Source organism: Mangifera indica, chromosome 1, assembly GCF_011075055.1.
Source record: "Mangifera indica cultivar Alphonso chromosome 1, CATAS_Mindica_2.1, whole genome shotgun sequence".
Classification (NCBI taxonomy): Eukaryota; Viridiplantae; Streptophyta; class Magnoliopsida; order Sapindales; family Anacardiaceae; genus Mangifera; species Mangifera indica.
In genome coordinates this window covers 10,152,279-10,174,894 of record NC_058137.1, presented here as the reverse complement: position 1 = coordinate 10,174,894, position 22,616 = coordinate 10,152,279, and the positions used below count along the sequence as shown (strand labels likewise).

At 32.2% G+C, this 22,616-nt stretch overlaps 2 protein-coding genes across 2 annotated transcripts; one reads left to right on the top strand and one right to left on the bottom strand.

Annotated features, from left to right (window-relative positions):
- The first annotated feature begins 6,067 nt into the window (after positions 1-6,067).
- Positions 6,068-10,150, top strand: LOC123222782 (alanine--glyoxylate aminotransferase 2 homolog 1, mitochondrial-like). The gene is made up of 9 exons (XM_044645742.1): positions 6,068-6,577; positions 7,134-7,364; positions 7,532-7,702; positions 8,145-8,288; positions 8,400-8,579; positions 8,723-8,948; positions 9,553-9,666; positions 9,791-9,877; positions 9,993-10,150. Exons 1-9 carry the CDS (start codon positions 6,338-6,340, stop codon positions 10,034-10,036), a joined length of 1,437 nt encoding a protein of 478 aa, XP_044501677.1. The 5' UTR covers positions 6,068-6,337; the 3' UTR covers positions 10,037-10,150.
- A 1,180-nt stretch (positions 10,151-11,330) lies between these two features.
- LOC123213488 (disease resistance protein RPV1-like) lies at positions 11,331-21,926 on the bottom strand. Its single transcript, XM_044632930.1, has 7 exons — positions 21,371-21,926; positions 15,046-16,123; positions 14,671-14,964; positions 13,363-14,598; positions 12,620-13,269; positions 12,403-12,506; positions 11,331-11,664 (listed from the first exon to the last, which is right to left on the bottom strand). The coding sequence occupies exons 1-7, from the start codon at positions 21,871-21,873 to the stop codon at positions 11,627-11,629; spliced, it is 3,903 nt and encodes a 1,300-aa protein (XP_044488865.1). The 5' UTR covers positions 21,874-21,926; the 3' UTR covers positions 11,331-11,626.
- Positions 21,927-22,616: the final 690 nt, after the last annotated feature.

The window sequence follows — 22,616 nt, the reverse complement described above, 5'->3', positions numbered from 1 at the left end:
AAGCATTAAACAAAAAGAGAACGAATCATATCCTCAACATAGGTAACCTTTATGATGTTGCTCTCAATAATGACAAAAAGATACTTAGTGGTTTATAATCTCTTTTTAGGAGGTCTCATTAGCCTCTTTCCCTTGTTAAGTTCTAATGGACATTTCTCATCCACTTGTTTCTTACTTGACATTGATGGACTAACTAGAGTGCATTTTGAGGAACTTGACTCCTTGGACAAGGATCTTGAGTGAGACCTCCTAAAATTCTCACCCCCAATCACTTGCATAAGATGTTTCATTGGTGAGCTTATATCTATAATAGATAATAAATACAAAAATCAATATATAAGATTTTCAAGCATAAATCCCAACTGGAATAATGTCAAGAAACTCTAATGACATGTTTCCACACCACAAACCAAATAATTCATATATCCATGGAAATGAAAATTATCGAAGTTAAACAACTTTGTATTGATTGATGCAAATAACTCTTCAATAATGTGTTCTAAAATATCACTCCAACAAGCCAATCGCACTAAGAGTTTTAGGAAGAAAAGACCTAAGTTGAAAAAACAATCATCATCGAGTTTTTAGAAGCAAATCTAGACTAGACAAAAACAATCTCCACCATTTGAAGTAACCCTACAAACATGTTTTCAATCCAATGACACTTTCAAGATTTCTCATCAAGACTCCTTGATGACGTGAATCACTATGATTGGCATAAGGTGCGAGCATTTGACACATGTAATACAATGTATGAATGTTGTCATTATGATATATCTTAAATTACCTTAAGTCTTCACATGTTGCATATTTGTGCATGATAACAAAGAGTTTTTGTAGTCCTACTTTGACTATTAAAATTGAGAGGCAATTGCTATTTGATAAAACTTCTCCTTGATTGAACTCACAAGTACAACACTTAGAAAAATGACTAATCAATTACAAGTTATATGAACAATGATCGAATATGCCACCTATCCGACAATTGTCCAAAAATGCAGTTAAAGGTATCATTACTCAGTCACAATGAGAAGAACTCTATACAGTAATATATCTTCTTGGCATTTATGAGATTCATTTCTTATTTCATTCCATGTCTACAAGAGAAAGTAATCGTCTCCTATCAACTCAAGATTAGATTATCAATATAATTATCTTGGTTTTGTACAATTAGAATGAGAATATGTACAAGTAACTAAACCTTTTTATTTAATGAATATAATGGATGACATCTAAAAAAATATCTAAGAGAGAAACTAGCATTTTGAGTAAGCTCTAAGCCCCAACTAGACATATTAGACACGTGATATTCTTCTTTGCAATCACTAAATAATACTCTACTAAAACACTCTTCTTAGATATATATAATGTAACCAAAGACATAGACTTCTGAGTAGTGAGTTGAATTATACTAAAAATCTCTCTTATTTTCATTATTCTCTCTTATATTTTTAATTGTATTTAATAATTGACATAGTAAATATTAGAGTTGTTTACCTATGTTTAATCACCATAGTCTATTTTATGTAAAGTTCAAAATTATGTACTTGGAATTAATTATGAAAATTTACCTATCAGATGCCAAACTGAATTTTCTCTTTTGCTAGCAGTATTTTATCATAAGATTAGGGTGGAGAAGGTTGATGGCACCCGAGAAAAGAGGAAGATATGTCTTTGTAGCCGCCATTGACAAGGTAACTTCTAAAGCAAATCTAATAGTCAGCATAACAACGGATTTGAAATCATTGTCATTGCTTGTCATGCCTAACTTAATTGACCCAACTTTCCATAATTTCTTTATCCTTATCTTCACAATTCATATGACAGAAATTCTTGTCTTAATTGGGCGTATTATAGCATCTATACATCTTCTATTAGAGAGTCGTAAAATGTATGTTAATTTTTAAAATCTTGATTATGTTATTAATGCCATCTTATCTAACATAAATATTTTTTCCAGCTTATTGTCGTGCACTTCTGCAGGTATCATATTCACATAAATATTTTCCCGTTTCACAAATCTAGTGAAATATCCAATGAAGATAATAATACATTTCAACTCAAGAGGAAAGAGCGCGGAGGGTGATGGTGTTGAAAGTTCATCAGGCATAATTTCCACAAAAAGGGCTATTAAATTAGCATTTCTTCTCGGACTATTCATTAAAAAAAACTGGAAATTAATTAAAATAGCTTAACTAAGGAAGGAGGATGTATATAAAATTGACTAACTCTTTGAGGGTTACATAGATATAACCAAAACTAAATGTTAATTACAAAAATGCCTCACCTCCTTTTATAAAACCCTAAAGATAATTGTCATAATTATGTGTTATACTTGTGTGCATACTAGGGTTGGGGGATTTGATTTATAAATTAAAACTGATTTGCGTTATAAATTAGAATCGAACATAAATTAAATTATTTTTTATTCGAATTAAACTTGAGTTACTCTAAATTTTGGCTCGACCAATTTGAATTGAACTCAAACTAAATTATTTTTATTTAAGAAAAACTCGAGTTAAAATGAGTTCAGGATTAATTCGATTTGTATTTAACTCTAATTAATTAGACATCAATCATATTCAATCTAAACTAGAACTCTTGTTTGAAGTTTGCCTCAATAATCTCCCTCAATAAATTGGTGTGTTAATGCTCTACTAAATTTGGGCTCCTCCTAAGCTAAAACTTTCCAAAACATGAAATTTGAAAAAATTTCGTTTTTTTTTACACATTTGTTAATATTGCCCTTATTTTCACTGCCGTGTCATGATAACATCCCATTGTTGCTTGCTCCTTAAAGTGGTACATTGCTACAAATCTCCCATCTTCGAATGATGCTTCATGTTTTTTTTACGCTTATAAGTAAAATTCTAAACGAAAAAAATAAATTGGTTAAATTTTATAATATTTTCAATTTCACATTTTATTAACAAAAATTGACCAAAATTTTAAAAAGTATATGTTAAAACCCCTAAAATAGAGAATATCAATTACCCTACCAAAATGGAAAATATGATAACCCCCAATATGGAAATATTAAAAAAATTAATCATACCCATCACACATACCAAATAAAACATGCATAACAAAAAATATAAAATAAAAAAAACCCACCATATGTGATCTCAATTTTGCCCAATCTTCTAATATCTCAAATGTCTCATACATCCAAATCTATAATGACAAAGTTACAACCTTTAATTGTAGATTATTAGTTTATTATTACACAAATCTACATTAACACGAATAGATGATACACTTATCTTGAGTACATGGAGAGTTTTTCTTCAGATCGGATGAGACTCCTCATATTGTCGACTAATACAATTAATAATGGATTTATACATCATCTTTCATTCTTGTACACCCCATGGGTATGAGTTAAATCCATTCAAGTGATTGACTTGTTGGAGGACCTGCTTGCTTATCACATTTTTTTTTCCACATCTAACAATTCGATGTATAGATAATATAAAAACACATTCTTAATGACATCGATGCCGTCTTCCCCCCACAACCTCACCTCAGATTCCCTTATTACATTTTCATAGCTAATTGAAGCCTCACCCTCAAAATATGTCGCTCAAACCCTTTGTCTGCCTATGATGGGAAGATAATGTTGAATCTTGATTTGACAAATAAATCGCAATCTAATGATTATGGTAAACTTGAATAGACTGAACTAGATGTCAATGGAGTTTGCTTTTACAATCTCCCTTAATAAAATGGAGTATGCTAATACTCTGTGAAATTTGAACTCCTCTTAATCTAAAAACTTTCTAAAACATGTAATTTTAAAAAAATTTTCTGCTCATATATGTTAATGTCGCTCTTAATTTCACCATTACATCACAATGGCCTCTCATCGTCACTTGCATCTTAAAAGTGACATGTTGCTAGAAATCTCTCATCCTTGAATGGTGTCTTGTGATTTCTCTTATACATGCCCAAAATAGGTGTCACACATAACAAATAAAACATACATAATAAAAAATATAAAAAAAAAACCCATCATGTACACGCATGGCAAAGTATAACCAACTACTCTCCCCTGCATATTGGAAAATATTAGAAAAAATAACAACCATGTGAATCACACATGCTTGGAAAATATCCAAGCACCCGTATCTTTATCTAATTTCACCATGTGTGACCTGCATAGTATTATGAATCATGCATGGTGACAAAATCACCTAAAATCTATTATTTTCAAATTTGATTTCACCAACAATTGATTATAAACCAATTCTAACCCAAAATCATTGGGAAATTTCATGAAAATTTCACACGATTCAAGCTATTTAACATAAAAACTCAACTGAAGAAACTGTTAATCAAAACTTATACACCTATGTAAAGTTGCTAAATTTCAACATTTTAAGTAATAAAACATGATACTAACTTTTTTCCTATTTTAATTGTTGAAAAATGACTAAACTCCCCATATATCTCATCAGAATTCTGCATGTGTGCTTTGTTTTAAGTTTATTGGTTTATTATGCGTGTTTTCAATTATGGAAAATGAATTTAAAGCTTGTTTGTATAACAATTTCTAATGTGTTTATCATATCCCTATAAATCCTGTAAAGTTAGTCAATTTTGTATAAATTTTCTTAATTTTAGTTATTTTAATTATTTTTTTCAACAAAAAAAATCTTGTTTGTTTCTGATAATTAAAAAAAATCACATGTATGTGTTTATATGTGAAATTTCACGTGAAGAAGTTGGTGGCGACCTATAGATGGAAAAGTCCAAAATTTTGATTTTCTGATTACAAAATAAATAAATAAATAAACTTGCATGAAAGATCATAATTTTTTGCGTAAGGATTAATTTTGTTATTATTTTTGATAAAAATAATAAGTGTTTACTCTAAGATAGCATATAATAAACAAGTGATGATCTTTATTTTCTATAATAATCAATCAAGTAATGTGAAAGGGTCAGAATTGAAATTTCGCTGCTTGTTTGTTTGTTTGCCCACATGCAGAGAAGGGAAAAGGACTATTTCTCACCCGTTTTTTAGCCCCATCTCAAAAGCATACCCACGTCAGATGAAAAACTCAAACACCCACTCAAAGTTTAATCTGTTTACATCCACCCATATATTTTCTGTTAGATAAAGAGGTAAATTCATCATTTCATCAATAATATTAAATAATTAAAATTTTATCTCTTTTTTCTCTCGTTAATTTGAAAAACTAACATTTATCCCCTAAATTAAGTTTTAAAAAATTCACTTTTCCCTTCTAAAATACAGCCACTTTTTCCGACGACGACGGAGAAGTTTTCGTCCAGAGGTCGACCATCTCTGGACGACGACCGTTGTCCAAGAAGGACGACCGTCGTCCAGATCTGGATGACGAGAAGTTTCGTCGTCCATTCTAGACGACAAGCGTTGTCCAGAGAATGGACGACGCTCCGTTGTCTAGAGAAGGGACGAGCGTCATCCAGAGAATAGACGAGCGCTCGTCACTCTCCCTTCAGCCATGTCGTCGTCGGTGGCCAGAGGGAAAATAAAAAAAAAGTTAGGGATTTGAGGGGGTGAAAGTCACTTTTTAAAGTTTAGGGATGGGGGTAAAGTTAAACTTTTAAAATCAGAGACGGAAATGTGATAAAATTATATCACTTGAATGTAAACATTAAAATGATGGTTTTACCCCTCTAATTAATGAAGAATTTAATGGTAATTTAGAGATGGATGGGTGTTTGGATTTTTCATCTGACGTGGATATACTTTTGAGATTGGGCTAAAAAATGGGTGAGAAATAGTCCTTTCCCCTGCAGAGAATCAACCCAATAAAAGATCATTTACAATAAAATAATTATAAATATATATAAATAAATAAATAAATAAATATATATATATATATATATATATATATATATATATATAAACACATATACGCTTAACCTTGCGCGATGTATCGACGTGAGGAAGGTGGTAGGATGACGTGACTATGCTCAATATCTATTTTAATGATTGACAGCTATACTCCGGATGCAACGTCTATTCATAAGTTACATCTTTTCTGGGAATCTTTGAGAACAAACAAATAATATTTGATTATTTCAACTTTCCCTTGTAAACATCATCACCAATTAACATCAAAGTATTAGTGTTTTTTCAATATATAAAAACGAAATCCCATGCTTTTTAATTAATTTAGTTGAATCAGTCTACCAAGAATCAACTCACCGAGTTTTCAGTATCTGCTCATTCTTCCCTGAACACAACACGCACAACTCAACCTTATCACTTGACTGGCTTCAATCCACCAAATTTATTTATATTCCTTGGACCCTTTTGGCTGTGCTTTAGGAGAGTGGGGTTTTAATGGCGTTTTTGCAGAGACAAATTTTGAAGAGGAAATTGGGGCTTTATGGGAACTGTAGAAGGAGTCTCTGCAGTTCGCTCTCTGCTGTTCCTAGTGATGATAATTCTTCTTCCTTGCCGCCCCAGTTGCCGCCCTTTGATTATCAGCCTAAGCCTTACTTGGGTCCTTCTGCTGATCAAGTTCTTGAGAAAAGAAAGCGCTTTTTGGGTCCCTCTCTGTTTTATTACTATCAAAAGCCTGTAAGTTTTGTGTTTTGGGAAACGGGTTTGTTTCTAAAAAGTCATTTTTTATTGGTTTTGTCAAACGCATTTTTTGTTCATGGATTGTTATGCTGTGTATGAATTATAAATTTATTCTTTAGCTTTTAAGGAGAGATCTTTGTCCTTTTGTGTGTTATAATTCTTTGTTGTTTGTTGTTTTGAAGCTTAATTGATTCTATTAAGGAAGAATATTGATGCACTATGATCTGGTTTTGGGCTTTTGTGTTAATATTAGTTGGGAAATGTTTACTTAATTTTATAAGCATGGTCAATATTTTGTCAAGATAATTGCATAGTTGCTTGATCTCTCTTTTGATTATCACTTGTTATCAAAGAAGCCAATTTTTTGTTTCTTGTTTTTGAGTTATTGCTATTATTGTTGAAGTGAAAGAAATATATATGTTTGACAAGAGTGGGCTGATTTTTTGTTTGTGAAGCAAAATTGTGTGCAATACGAAGTCTAACTTAGTGCATAATTGGTTATTGTCTTTTTTTTCATGAGAAGCCCATGTTATTGTGTTGTTTTGGTCTACAGCTCAATATTGTTGAAGGTAAAATGCAATATTTGTTTGACGAGAGTGGAAAGCGGTACCTGGATGCTTTTGCTGGAATAGTTACTGTGTCTTGTGGGCATTGCCACCCTGATATCTTGAATGCTATTACAGAGCAAAACAATCTTCTTCAGCATGCAACAACTATATACTTACACCACGCTATAGCTGACTTTGCTGAGGCATTGGCATCAAAAATGCCTGGAAACCTAAAGGTTTTTTTTCTCAATTCTAGCACTTGATGTCATTCTTTGTTACATTGTGATATTATTTGGATACAGATTGTAATTGTTATAACATCACACATCAAGATGGCCACTTAATAACAACATTATGATGTCAGATTTAACTTCTTTAGTTCACTTTGAAATTTGAAATGCAGATTGTGTATTTTGTCAATTCTGGGACAGAAGCAAATGAACTAGCAATGTTGATGGCAAGACTTTACAGTGGTAATCTTGGCATGATTGCCCTAAGAAATGCTTATCATGGTGGAAGCTCCAATACAATTGGACTGACTGCCCTAAATACGTGGAAGTACCCCATACCACAGGTTTGTAAATGTTAGGATTCATAGTTTAACATGGTTTATTGTTTGACAAACTTTTGATATCTGAAATTGTATACACTGACAACATAGTTTGAAGCTTATTATCTCAGGAACATTAGCAATTAAGAGCTTTACTTTCTTCCATCATACACTTTTCCTAAGGTTAAGGGTTTAGTAAATGTCCAACAATGTTTAAATAGGATATGAATTAGAGATTATGTTACTAATATTGGGCATGGCATGCATCTTTCTTCAATCTTGTCTTCCGACATACACTAACAGCTGTAGCAAGCTTTCTGAAAATTTTATTTAAGAGTAGATTGATTTGTACCAGGTGTGCTCAGTTTATTCTCTTTATTTGTTTATTTAATGAAAAGAAGAAATAAAATATGTATTTAAGAGTGAAATTCAATCTGTGTTCATGATCTGACATGCTACATTGTAGGGTGAAATCCATCATGTTGTAAATCCAGATCCATACCGTGGAGTCTTTGGCTCGAATGGTGCGCTTTATGCCAAAGATGTACAAGATCACATTGATTTTGGAAGTTCAGGAAAAGTTGCTGGTTTTATTGCTGAAACCATTCAGGTTTTGATTGATTGTTGTCTCTAAAGATATATATAAATTTGGTGCTTTCACAACCCTGAATTGGTCTCTAAAAATTGCTCCTCCTTTCTTTTATAAATTTTGACAATTTAGGGAGTTGGTGGAGCAGTAGAATTGGCCCCTGGATACTTAAAACATGTTTATGACATTGTGCGTAACGCTGGTGGTGTCTGCATTGCTGATGAAGTGCAAACTGGATTTGGTCGCACTGGAAGCCACTACTGGGGCTTTGAGACACAAGGTGTCATTCCTGACATAGTTACCATGGCAAAGGTTTTTTATGATATTCCCTTGCAGTTCTCATCATGCCCTATACATTCATGATTAACTTTTTTTAATATTATCATGCTTTAGTTAGTTTTTTCTTTTCCATGGTTCCTGTGCAAATAATTCCTTTGCTATAATCTGATTTTCAGGGAATTGGCAATGGTTTGCCATTGGGAGCTGTAGTGACAACACCAGAAATAGCTAGTGTAATGGCTCAGAAGATTCAGTTCAACACTTTTGGTGGAAACCCAGTATGTTCTGTTGGTGGGCTTGCAGTGCTCAGGGTTATTGATAAGGAGAAGCGTCAAGCGCATTGTGCAGATGTTGGTTCTCACCTGATTGGCCGCTTGAGAGCTCTGCAAGAGAGACATGATAGTAATTTCTCTTGAACTAATAACTTCTCAGAGTCTTTTTTAACCTTTTTTGCTCAATTGGCTGTGTTTCGACTTTAGATTAAAAAGAACTGCAAATTTGGTGAGATCTGGCTATTTAACCATATTTTTATATCATGTAAACAAATCTCCTAAACAAAATTTTCTGAGTAAGCTCACTATAGTCATATTAGAATTTTGAATTTGTGTGTATGTGCCAATGTGCTCATGTATGCTTCTACTCCCCTCCAAAATTATATGAACTAAGCTCCTCGTGAAAATGTATCAAGTGGAAAACCCATTTGCGGATCTATTTTTATTGTAAAGGTTTTCATGCGGCATTGAAAATAAATCATTCTGCTTATAACATCATTTGGAGATGTTTAGTAGAAGTGGACCAATTGACATTACATGATCATATTGAAATATTAAGTTTTGTGCTGCTGATGCACAAATTCTACCTAACCTGAGTCTCTTAACATAAATCTTATTAAAGTTTTCTTGTTTGATTGAATATTTGTTTGAGTATATGCAGATTAAATGCTTTACACATTGGAATGGCAATTTTATTTTGCAGTTTTTCTCACCTTGATAAAATCTTGTTTCAGTCATTGGAGATGTGAGAGGGAGAGGCCTCATGGTGGGGGTAGAACTAGTGACTGACAGGAACAAGAAGACACCTGCCAAGGCTGAAACTGCAGTCTTGTTTGAGAAACTCAGAGGTACAAATAACTCTCCTTTTAGAAGAAAGAACTCCTTATCTCTCAATTTTTTTTCTTTTTTTGGGTTCCAAATCCTCATACCTGGCATCACAACTTAATTTTCTTTTACTTCTCACGATTGCAGAGCTCGGTGTTCTCATTGGTAAAGGTGGGCTGCATGGAAATGTTTTCAGAATCAAGCCGCCGATGTGTTTTACCAAAGATGATGCAGGTAACTTTTCATAGCCTCCTTTCATCAAACGGATTTTACCAAGTGTGCTTGAAACTTTTATTGTAAATTTGATTCCTGATAATTTTGTTTCACACTGTTTTGTTTGGAAATGCAGATTTTCTTGTTGATGCTATGGAATATGCAATGTCAAAATTGTAAGTATCTATCTGTTAAGATTGTGGGAAATTACGTAACTCTTATAAATCCTCTGGACATCAAACTCTTCAAAGAGCTTATTCTCAATAATAATATCAAGCAAGTTCCCAACCAAAAGTTTCAGCTCCACTATTAAATGATGAAATGTATAATACATCACAACATCTTAAAGTGGGTTTAGCAAGGTATATAATTTCAGACTTTGGGCACACGTACGTCAGCATCAAAGCTTGACGGTTTACAATCTTTGTATACATCAATCAGAGAATGATTGTGATGATCTTGAATCAAAATCTAAACTATTTTGAGTTTTAATGGGGATACATAAGTTTAGCAGTTTATAACAAAAGAAGCAACAATTAACCAAACACCTCCAAAAGAAACAAAAGCAGCCTCAGAAAGCAAAACCATCTGGAGAAGACCAGAATAAACCAGTAATAACAGTTCAGAACGGTGAAAAGAGTTTTAAACATCGGTTAACATCTCAGAAAACCAAACGTCAGCAAAATTAGATATTAACTATATTGAAGCCATCCAGCTGTTGCCTTTACCTAGGGTTGAATTCGAGCCGTGCCAAGTTTAAGTTTGTTTGAGCTTGAGTTTGATTTGATTTGCATGAATTTGAGTTTTTAACTAGTTCGTTATTAAAATGACGTCGTTTTAATATATATAAATCAAAACAATGTTATTTTTGTATTAAAATTTTTGGTTGGTGAGTTAAATGAGTTAAACAACCCAAAGCTTGAGCTTGAGTTCGAAAATGTTGAATTTTCAAGTTTGAGCGCATTTGAGCTTTGATTGTTTTAGACTTATTTGAGTATAGTTTAAACTTGAGTTTGAACGAGCTTGGATTAAATCCAGCCCTACCTTCATCTAACACATAACCCAACTAGCTTTCTAAAATTTTATATGAAGTCCTATGATGATCCATTCCTTTTGGCATATCAAATACCGAAGAACAAAAAAGTTTTAAGAGAAAGTGTAATACCATATGCACATGCTACTACCCCTAAAGATATTTGGAGATTTCTCTTTAGAAGCTGTATCACGAAATAATCCTTCCATCTCATGTATGTGATCCACTCCACAATTTTTGCTTTTACTTGAAATCTGTCATATCATCAGACAAAATGAAAACTTTCTTGCCGCCTGTCAAGGCTTCTTAAGTTTTAAAATGTACAAAAAGACCATCAATCATATATCATTCCAAAAATATTGCAGCAATGTTAAATGCAATTTTGATAAGTCCAACTATTCGAGAACAAACCTGATCATGCAAAATGCACTAGATAAAATATAATAAAAGCAGCCTCAGAAGGCAAAAACATTGAAAATATCTTCACAATAAACTTTGAACTGGGTTTTCAAACAAAACAGGACAGCTGAATAATTATTAAAGTGCAATCAACTTCATTTCATCGTCCAGAAAACCAAACAGCAGCAACACTAAAATAGCAGTAAAGTTCATCTAACACATTTAATTAAAAAGTAGTCCAGCAAAATAATCCAATGCCAGGGAAGAAAATCCTGAAAACCCTGAGATGACACTCATTGGAAAGTATGTGTCCATGGTCCAGGCTGCCAGCTGGAACATTACCGTGTTCGCACGATTTCCAACAACTCCGCAAACACTGCAAACAACATAAGAGAAAGAAATCTACTTCAACAAGTCTTCAAGAGACTAGATCAATAGAGAATGGCCGAACATAGAGCAGAAATATAGATAGCTGAAGGCAACATAAAGTAAGCTTTTTCCAGAAATCATTGAACTATAATGCAGAAAACCTCCACAACCATACATAATACCGGAGGGAAAGTTCTAATAACAATATTATTCTGTAGATAAAAAAAAAATACATACTATTTTACATGCTCTAAAACATGAATTTATATTTGTATGAGTTATCTTGCTCTAATGGTAAGACATTCTGCTATCAAATGTATTATAGTTATGATCAGTGATACAAAGAAAATTACAGAGTATAAAATACAATCAAAGAAGATTTAGTATTAAACAACTTATTAAACCAAACAAGCACAAACTCCAAATTATACTAGAGTAGAAATTCAATGTAGAATTACATTAAAAGTTCTATTTAGCTTTTGTATGTTATAGCCTTTCATATAATATTGTTATTTATGTATGAACCTCTTAAACAATGCATCAAAATATAAACTTTTAAATTGTCAAATAATTTGAGACATCAATGATAGATTGGGTGTGCATCATTATATATCATGATTTTCAACTTTTAATATGATTTTTTTTCTTTTTAAATGAGAAATTTTGAGACACAAAACAATTGATTGTAGTTTAACATGTTCCAAGAACCTTATATAATAAGCTTATGGGTTTGGAGTTACATCACCTTTTCTGTAAGAAGATTTTAACCTCCAAAATTCAGTTAGGTCTAGCTCCGTGCGCTTCCCAATCATAAGGTGTGCAATCACTTTGCACCCTATATAGATTGCACTGTAAACCACAATGAATATTTGTATCAATAAAAATCATAATAATATCATAGCCATATGTTAATTCTGAATTTTAATAAAAGATTTAGTTTTGGTGAATTTTATACAACTTACTAATCCCTTCTTATTGGTGGCTTGTATATTTCTGAATATGGCGACCAGCTATCTAAAATTTCATATGGTAGTTTTTCATCCATTCTATCATGTTTTACGCAGCAATGGAGATAGCACCTGAAACAATCATTTTTAATTGGAAATCTTTGGTCTCTGTCAACTCTTGCAGCCGTTTTATCTTTGGCATATAACAATCTGACTCCACACTTCTTCAACTTTGTCTTTTTTTCGTTTTTCTTACTTCCATGCTCAACAAAGAACTCCACGTAGCCCTTGTTATCCGAACTGATAGTAGGCAATTCCAAGGCCATGATATTATAATCATATCCTAAGAATACATGATCTAATTCAGTAACATCATCTGTATCTATAACCTCTTGCCCATAATCATTAAACAAACAGCCAGTGGAAACAATTTGCTCATCAACAACCAGAAAACAGCGAATTTGCAAAGCTTCAGGGTCTTCATAGTCTTGAAATGATGCAACAGCACAAAAAGCGAAACCAATTAAGTCATCATTGAGCCAATCTGATGGAAGCTCTATGTAACCATTCTCACTTTTAAGGGTAAACCAATCTGGAATTTCACTTCCAGGATAACATATAGAAGCCATTGGCTGGTCATCCCTTGACAGCCATGTTGTGTTCACCTATGCCAAAAAAATCATCAACTTCTAACTTTCTTCCTATAACATTATATTTATAAAAATAAATATGAAAAAGAGAGAGATATATAGACTTACTTGAGAGCGAAACCATACGTCTGCATTTCTCTCAATATTGGGCAGAACATCTGTCAAATCTAATCTCAGATTGCAACAATTGATGAAGTTAATTTCCTCTTTGTCGGCCACCATACTTAGGCAATGATTTGGTAAACCGGACAATGCTTCCACTGATGTGCAGCCCTTGGCTTCTGTAATTAGTAACTTATCTGGAAGTTTTGGCAAGGATTTGAGCCTTTTGCAATTGCTTAAATTAAGCTCATACAAGTTAGAGAGGTCTTTGATACTCTCTGGTAGACTTTCAATATTGTTTCGGCCAAGATATAAAACTCTCAGATAGCGTAATTCGCCAAGGTTGTTGGGTAGCACTTCTATACTACAGTCTTCCAAATTTAACTCCTCCAGTCTGTGGCAGTCAGGTAATTGTTCCAGTAGGAAACTTGGTGGCTCCTGAATCCCAAATCTTGTGAAAGATAATTTCTTGAGGTTGTTCAAACATTTTAAAGTCAATAATGGTAGATCTGTGATACCAATTCCCTCAAATTCAAGTTCCTCCAATGCTTTTAAATTCTGCAGTCCGGTAGGCAGTATGTCAAGTTTTGAAGAACCCGAAAGATAAAGACATCGAAGAGATTTAACCTCACAAATACTCTCTGGGAGACTTTTCAGGCTTAAACATTTTTTTAGACTCAATTTTACCAGTGCAGATAGATGCTCCAATGGCGGCAATTCTTCAATTTCAGTTCCATCTAAATATAACTCTTCTACTCTATTGGGAATGCATGGAACTCTTTTGATCTTTGAACAGTTGGAGAGAATAAGTATTCGAAGAAATTCTAACTCACCAATGCTGTCTGGGAAATGCTCTAGCTTTGAACATTTTTCAAGATTTAATATTTTTAAGCTGGAAAGATGCTTCAACGACGGCAATTCTTCGATTGCAGTTCCATCTAAATATAACTCTTCCACTGTATCAGGGATATATGGAACTATCTTGAGAGTTGAACACCGGGAGAGAACAAGTTTCCGAAGAACTTTCCAACGAGGGTTGATTGGAAGGCTTTCAAAGCCTTTACATTCTTGTAGATTCAAGAGGACAAGCTTATAGAGATGACGAATCCATGAGAAATCGTCATACAAATTTTTACAACCTTGTAGAATCAAGCTCTCCAGATTTGGACAGAAGGAGAGATTTGGCATTTGTTGCAGATTCTCAGAGCTGGTGAGGTCAATATGTTTCAAATTCTTCAGCTTCTGTAACAAAATAAAAAACTGATAAATAATTACAATTTAAAGCACAAAATAGTAATTAATTTATACCAATACCTTGACACCACGCCAAAGTCGTTTAAGATTGCTCCGAGTGAGGTAGAGACCAACCAGGTTCTCTGGATTAAAATCTTGTGGCAATGACTCGTCAGAATAACTATACCAACAAAAGTACCTTAGCTCAGAGAAATCAGCTTTAAGTTCTTCAAACCCAGACACCTTGCTATGACGCGTGAAGCCATAGGCTTCGAAGAACCTTAGCTCATGCATCTTGTTGAAAGCTTTAGATTGCAAATGAATCTCTTTTACTCTAGACATATCCAAGCTTATGCTTCGAACTGTTCCTTTCCCCTGAAAATCAAGACCAGATTGATGATAAATTAGTTTGAAATTCATAATTACATAATTTGTATAATATAAAAAGGTTCTCACCGTATTATTTTTCAATACTGAGTAGATTTCCTCAGGATCCCATAATCTGCTACGTTCGCCAAAATTATTTCCTGATTCTTCACGCACAATCTGTTTACCCATTTCTTGAAGTAAATCATGCATGGTTATGATGTTGGCTGAGAGAGTTATGAGGGACCTTTCAATGAGAACATTTATACAATTATGTGAAGTGAAGCCACAGGCATCGAAGAGTTGTTCTATAAGATCTCTTTCACATCCTTTAAAGAAACATGCAATATCTAAAAACACTTGCTTTTGTGTATGATCTAACCCCTCATAACTTACTTTTAATACATTACATATATCCATGTGGGGGCATTTTTTCAGATTTTCTAAAGCACTTTCCCAATCTTGTTTTGTCCTCTTAAACAAAAAGGAACCCAAAATTTTGAGAGCTAGGGGAAGACCTTTGGCATATGCAACTACCCAGGATGATAGCTGAATAAAATCTTCTGTTGGACTGTCATCTCCAAATGCATACTGGTTAAAAAGTTCAGAAGCTTCATCACCAGACAATCCATCCATCTTGAATATGTTTGCAGGATCCACCCCACATTTTTTCAGTACTTGTTCATCCCTTGCAGTTATGATTATAAGACTTTCAGAATCCAAGTAGTCGAAATGTTCCATTAAACATTCCATTTGTTCTAATTTTGTAACATCATCAAACACAATAAGAGCGCGGCCAAGCCTTTTTCTTTCCAAGGTGAATCCAATATTGGAATGTTTTTCTCCGAAAACTTTAGAACTAACTCTATGGCGCAAGTCATTTAATCCCCCACTTTTCTCTGATTCTTCTCTGATATTTCGAATGAAGCATTTTGTTTCAAACTGTTTGCAGATTTTTCTGAATACAGCACCTGCAAGAGTTGTCTTGCCGATACCTCCAATGCCCCAAATTCCTAGTTTGCGAACACCATCTTTAAGAAATAAATTTTCAATATGTTCAATTCTTGAATCAAGTCCAACTAAGTCCCTGTTGTCAATTTCTAAGTACTCATCATTCAATCTCTCCAAAATATTTTTGACAATAGCTTTTACAAGTGATGATTCAAGCCTACAAAGTAAAAGATATATAAATAAAATTAGATAAATGAAGAAGAAATTAGAAAGATAACATAATTTTATTTCCAAGAATTGATCAAAGAATAGAGCACACTTTTTCTGTCCTAGGATATGAGAATTTTATTGAACAGAGTACCACTCTATTGCCTTAAATTTGGTGTGACAATCAAAGTGACGCATACCTAGCTTCAAATCTTGTTTATCACACTTGTACCAAATATATTGAGATAGATGTTCACTATGTAAGAGAGCAGGTTACATGGAAATATCTCACCATTCACTATGTTCCCTCTAAACATAAAAAAGATGATATCCTTACAAAAGCTTTAACTATTGTACATTTTGCTCAGTTATGAGACAAACTTTGTGTTTTCTCTAAAAAAAAAATATTACTTACAGCTGCCATCCTTTTTAGTTGCAGTCATAACAGAGGTCTTCAATTCAGCTACAGTTACAAACTTTCATATCATTTGCTGATATAGTAGATAGTTAAGCGTAAGCTGGCATGTTTGAGTATGAGCTAAGGTTGGTAAGCACTAGCTAACATCAGTTGCAATTTGTTGAAGTGCTGGTGTTGGTAATTTAAGTAGTTAACATCAGAATGCAGGTTGTTCATGAAGAGTAAGCTATGTTGCTGAATTACTAGAGTTGGTAGTGTAAAAAATTAATTTGGCATAGCTATGTTGCTTGAAATATCTATGTTGCTTAAGTATTGGAGTTGGTAATGATGGTAAGTTAACTGAAGAATAGCTGAAATGTTACCAATGAAGAAGTCACTGAGATTTTGTCAATGAAAGAGTCACTGAAGAATTAAGGATTGATAAATCCAGTGGGTTAACTGAAGAATGGCTACAACAGTAACTGGAGATGCTAAAATGTTTAGCCTTTCCAAAATTAGAGAAGTTTTGTTACAGGGTGGATTTTAGGCAGAAGTTAACAACTCTGGAAAAGAGAGCAGTTGTATCTAAGAGAGGATATTAGGCTGATTACCAAACCCATTTCAATGCTTTTGTATATTTATTTATTTTTTGACAAATTTTTTACTATAGCTAACTCTACTATTAGTTTGCCTTAAGTCTTAACAGTCACCATTTTCTTTCACCTGTGGAAACATAGTTCTTACTCCTATAATTCAGTTAAAAAAAATTACCGTTTTCCACTTTTCTCCCAAATTTCACTATTCCAACTCATTCAGTGACATTCATCAACTTTTTTTTCATTATTTTTGTAATTTATTTTAGGTGTTATGTTGTATTTTTTGTATTTTCTCAGGAATTGGTTTTTTTTAATTAAAGTGTAATTCATTTGTGATACATTTATTGATGGATTTTATATAGTTATGTACTTTGTTATATATATATATATATATAGAAAGTATTAATGTGCTAAGATTCGAAAAGGGTATTATATTAAAAAAATTATAAAACTATATATAAATAAAAATTATTAATTTACATTTAAAATTTTTATAGTGTTCTTGAGATGAAAAGATGAAAAACTTGACAATATTTTGAAGTACTAATGATCCCAGAATCCAAAGAAGTTATCAAATTCCATTGTATGTTTTCAACTCATTCTAATTTCAAATCCTTATTTGTTTTATCATTTATTAAAAGGGATATCTTAAGAGTTTTCTATTTTTGTTTTTCTTTTGTGTTACTAGGAAATATTTTTTATATTAGAAATTACCTTTTTTAATGTTATCTGACCATGGCAAAATCAATTAAGGCTAGGGAGGGCCTGGGCCATCCCTGAGATATTTAAAAAAAAAAAGGCCCAAGGACATTTTCCCACCAAGTTTTAGTGAAATCCCAAACTTTTATCCACTCACAAGGTTTAGTAAAAACTCAAATTTCTACCCCTAAAAAACTCAAATACTTACTCATAAACTATTAAAGTTAACAAAATTTATTAGCTCTAAGGGTAAAATTATTATTTAATCAGTAATATTAAAAAGTTAAAACTTTATCTTATTTTTCTTTCTAAACCCTAAAAACTAACAATTTTCCACGTGATTAAATTTTAAAAAGTTACACCTTCACCTCTATTAGGTTTTCAGTTTTTCGACGATCTCTAGACGATAACTCTTGCTCTTTCGCATGTCTCTCCCTCCTGGCCATATTCTCCTGATGCTATCAATGATCTTCGTCGGAGTCTTTGTCTATAACGAAGACTTTTTAAAGTTTAATTTTGAAAGAAATTGTTAATTTTTAAGGTTTAGGAGAAAAAATAAGATAAAATTTAATTTTCTTAATATCAATAGTTAAATGATAATTTTACTCTTAGAACTAACAGATCTTATTAACTTTAAAAGTTTATCATAGATATTTGAGTTTTTAAAACTTAAAAGGTGAAAATTAATGTTTGGCCAAATGATTATTTCCCACTTAAACTATGTTGAATTCTCAAAGTTTCCTCCATTAACTATGGAAATACCGTTTACCACCCATAAGTAGTTAAAATTAACGGTAGTAAGGGTAAAATTATCATTTTATATTTAATATTAAAAATAAACTTAAATATGATTTCATTCCCCCCCTCCCCAAATTTAAAAAAGTAACTTTTCCCCCTAAGCCAAGTTTGAAAAGATCACATCTTTCCCCTAGGTTTAGTTTCGAAACCCCTTCACTTTCTTCGGCGCCATCGCCGGACGTCTCTCCCTCCGAGGATTTCTCTTTCACCAACAACCTTCCATAACTCCACTCTAACTCATCCAACATCGTCTCATCTTCATCTGGAAAGAGAAATTGTCTTCCCAGATGAAGACAAGATGACTCATTGTCCTTTGGGAAGATGAGTCGTCTTCATCTGGGAAGACAATCGTCTTCCTAGATGACGAATACGAGATCAATCGATTTCGTCTTCGTCATCTGGGAAGATGATTTCTCTTCCCATACGAAGACGAGATGGCGTCGGATAGGTTGGGGTGGAGTTGAGGAGGGTCATCGATGGAAGAGAAACTATCAGGAGGGAGAGACGGCTGGCGATGGCATCGGAGAAAGTGAAGGGGTTTGGAAACTAAACCCTAGGGGGAAAAATGTGATCTTTTCAAACTTGACTTAAGGGAGAAAAGTTAGTTTTTAAACTTTTAGGAGAGGAAATGAGATTAAATTTTCAGAAGTTAGGGTTTCGTTAAATTTAACCGGTCATAGGTTGGTAAATGGTATTTTCATAGTTAATGGGGGAACTTTGAAAATCCAGTATAGTTTGGATGGAAAATACTTGTTCGGCCTTAATATTTCACTAAACCTTGAGAGGACAAAGTACTTTGGCCCAAAAAAAAAAAAAAACCACCATTGGAGTTCTCTATGTTGGGCCTCATAGCCCTGTATATACGATTTAATTACCCCCTCAAATTGTTATATGAAAAAACAATGCTAAATGGATTGATTCACCCAACTTAATACTCAAGCCTGAAAAAATGATATTTTAGATCATAAATATGGCACATTATATGCAAAATTTTAATAATCCAATCAAATAATAAAGCGGAAAAAAAAAATTTAGATTCCAAATAAATAAAACACATTTTATACAAACTAAAAAAAAAAAAAATTGAATGTATGACAAATTTTTTATTATTTAATAAACCATATTCTCACATTTATAGGTATTCTCTTTAGGAATTAGAGTGTGTGAAATCAATCAAGTAAATAAATACACTTAAATTATCATAAATTGCAAGGTGAAAGGACACAAGATTTATCCCAGTTTAATTATAATAAAGTTACATTTAACCAAATCAATATTACGTCAATATCCTTTGATCTTTCATTATAATGAGTATATTTATTAAAAACTTGTTATACCAATGACATAATAAAATAATATATTTATATATTAAAACTTTTATTTTTCAAAAAAAATCTAATTAGGATTTCTATTTTCAATAAAATTATGTGTACTTATTTTTGGTACATAATTTATGTACATATATGAGATATTCTTATGTGATTGGATATTTCTTTATCACATAATGACACATATTTTAAAATCATCTAATTACATGATGATATATCATTATGTATATAAATTGTGTACCAAAACTAGGTACACATAGCATTGCTCTTTATACTTTTAAGGCAAAATTTTACTAAAATTTTTATTTTTAAGATAAATTCTAAAATAACACTTTATGGGTTAAACTCAGATTACTTACGGGCTCAAAATATTATCACAGCCCCACTTGCTCACCAAAGAATGGGATGCTATTAATATTGTGCCTTGTAAACGAAGCGGCAGCCAACTATTTCAATATTCTCATGTTAGTATGTTACCTTTTATTTGTTTTATAATTTTGTTCGGGAAGTCATAATTGTACCGATAAGAAATAATATAGATTAACATTAAAGTTTTAATATTTATTATCATTATACAAAATTTAATAATATATATATATATATATATATATATATATATATATATATATATATATATATATATATATATATATATATATATATATATATTTTTTAATTTGCCCACCCCCTTCTCCTGATTTTCAGTCCCTCCCACCACTTATTTGAGTTACAGGGACTAAAAATAATAAGCGTTTTTGCCAACCTAAGTTATTCAGTTGTTTAACTTGAGAAATTATTTTTCAAGAGAGCTACATGATTATTATTATTTCAATCTGCACTTTTTCAAAAGTGTATTATTAAAGTTAACCGCAAGCAAAGATGTTGTACAAAAACAAAGCAAAAAAATTGACGTTAATATGGAGTAAGGTAAAAAGAAGAGAAAAAAAAATATGTTTGAGACTTGGAAGAATTTATCAATTAGCCAAAGGAGAACAGTATGAAGGCAGTAGTTGCAGTGAGAAACAGAATAAAAAATCAGATTATTTCTATTTTTATAATTAATATTAATATCTTATCCATAAAACTATGTATATAAATAGCATATATAATTTTATGTACAAACAATGATATATTATTATGTAATTGAATATTATTTTATCTCTAATTTAAAATTATCTAATCATATAATGACATGTCATACTTTATTTATGTATAAAATTATATATATTATTTATATATATAATATTGCCCATGTCTTATTATAGAAACGTAAACTAATTTCACAAAATCATTTAGTAAATAGTTTATAAAAAAAGAAATACTTCGATTTAATTATTATGTTGTAAATATTTATCTGCAGTAAAATTGAATAAATAAAAATAAAAAATTTAACAAACAGCTGAAAGTAAAATTACTATGTAAAAGACATTAAAAGTTACCTATAGATATTTGAATCAAAGCCAGATGTGTTGGCTGCAGCCGTCAACGCAGTCCTCCATCTCTGCAACTTCCCATGATCATCCTTAAATCGCTCTTCAAGCTCAGAAAATCCTTCTCCAAAAGAGCCCGTTTGATTCCTTACATCCGTTGGATCTATTCTATAGAACACCGGGATTAGAATCTGACCATACTTTTCATTGCATTCGAGAATCCTTTCGAGTTCTTGGAGACACCATCTGGAAGAAGCATACTGCTCAGAGAAAATGACAACAGCGATCTTCGATTGTTTGATTGCATATGAAAGAGATGAAGGAATTCGATCTCCTTTGATAAGTTTATCATCAATAAAAGTAGCAATATTTTCCTTGCACAATTCTTCATACAGATGACTGGTAAAGCTGCTCCGGGTGTCCTCACCTCGGAAACTAATAAAGACTTTGTATTTTGCTTTAGGAGTAGTGGAAGAAGAAGAAGAAGAAGAGGCAGAGGAAGAGGAAGCCATTAAAAAACTAGTGATTTGAGTTATTTCACATTAGCCAGACATAAAGGGCTCAACAACACATCAAATAAATAACAGAGTACATGATATTTATTCCATTGTTAAGTTTTAAGTCCTTTTGATCGGTGAGGTTTAGATTTTCAAAAGGTCCAATAGAATCTCATAGTAACACTTTGGTCCAGGTCCTTGTTTTAAATTTTTTCTAAAAGCCTTAAAGACCATTAATATTTTCTTATGTAAAAAAATTAAAAATTGATAGAATTATTTAAAAAAAAAAAAAAGAATAGGCAGCTGCTAATTAAGAATTCTGGTTAATATTTGAACTGCTCCATTAACAATTAGAAAATAAAAAATTAACAGATTAACGCCATTTAGATATTCAAATAAATCACAGAAAGCTGGCACTTGATAAGGACCTAAATGTTAGTATCACATTCTATTGGGAATATATGTACGTAGGTCATAGCAAGGGGACCGTTTTGTGTGTCTCCCTTCATTATCTCTAAGCCTTTGCTTTGCATCTCTTTCATATCTTTTTCTCGGAAAACCAATGGTAATTTCCCACCGAAAGTTTGGGGAAATACGTCCTCACCAACCCTTTAAATTAAAAAACTACAAACTCTCACCCAAAACTCAATTTTACTAACAAATTAGAATCTTGACCTAGTAAAAACCAAGTAAATTACCATATTATCCTTAAATATTTCACTTATAAATTTATCATATTAACCTTGGAGGATTCATTG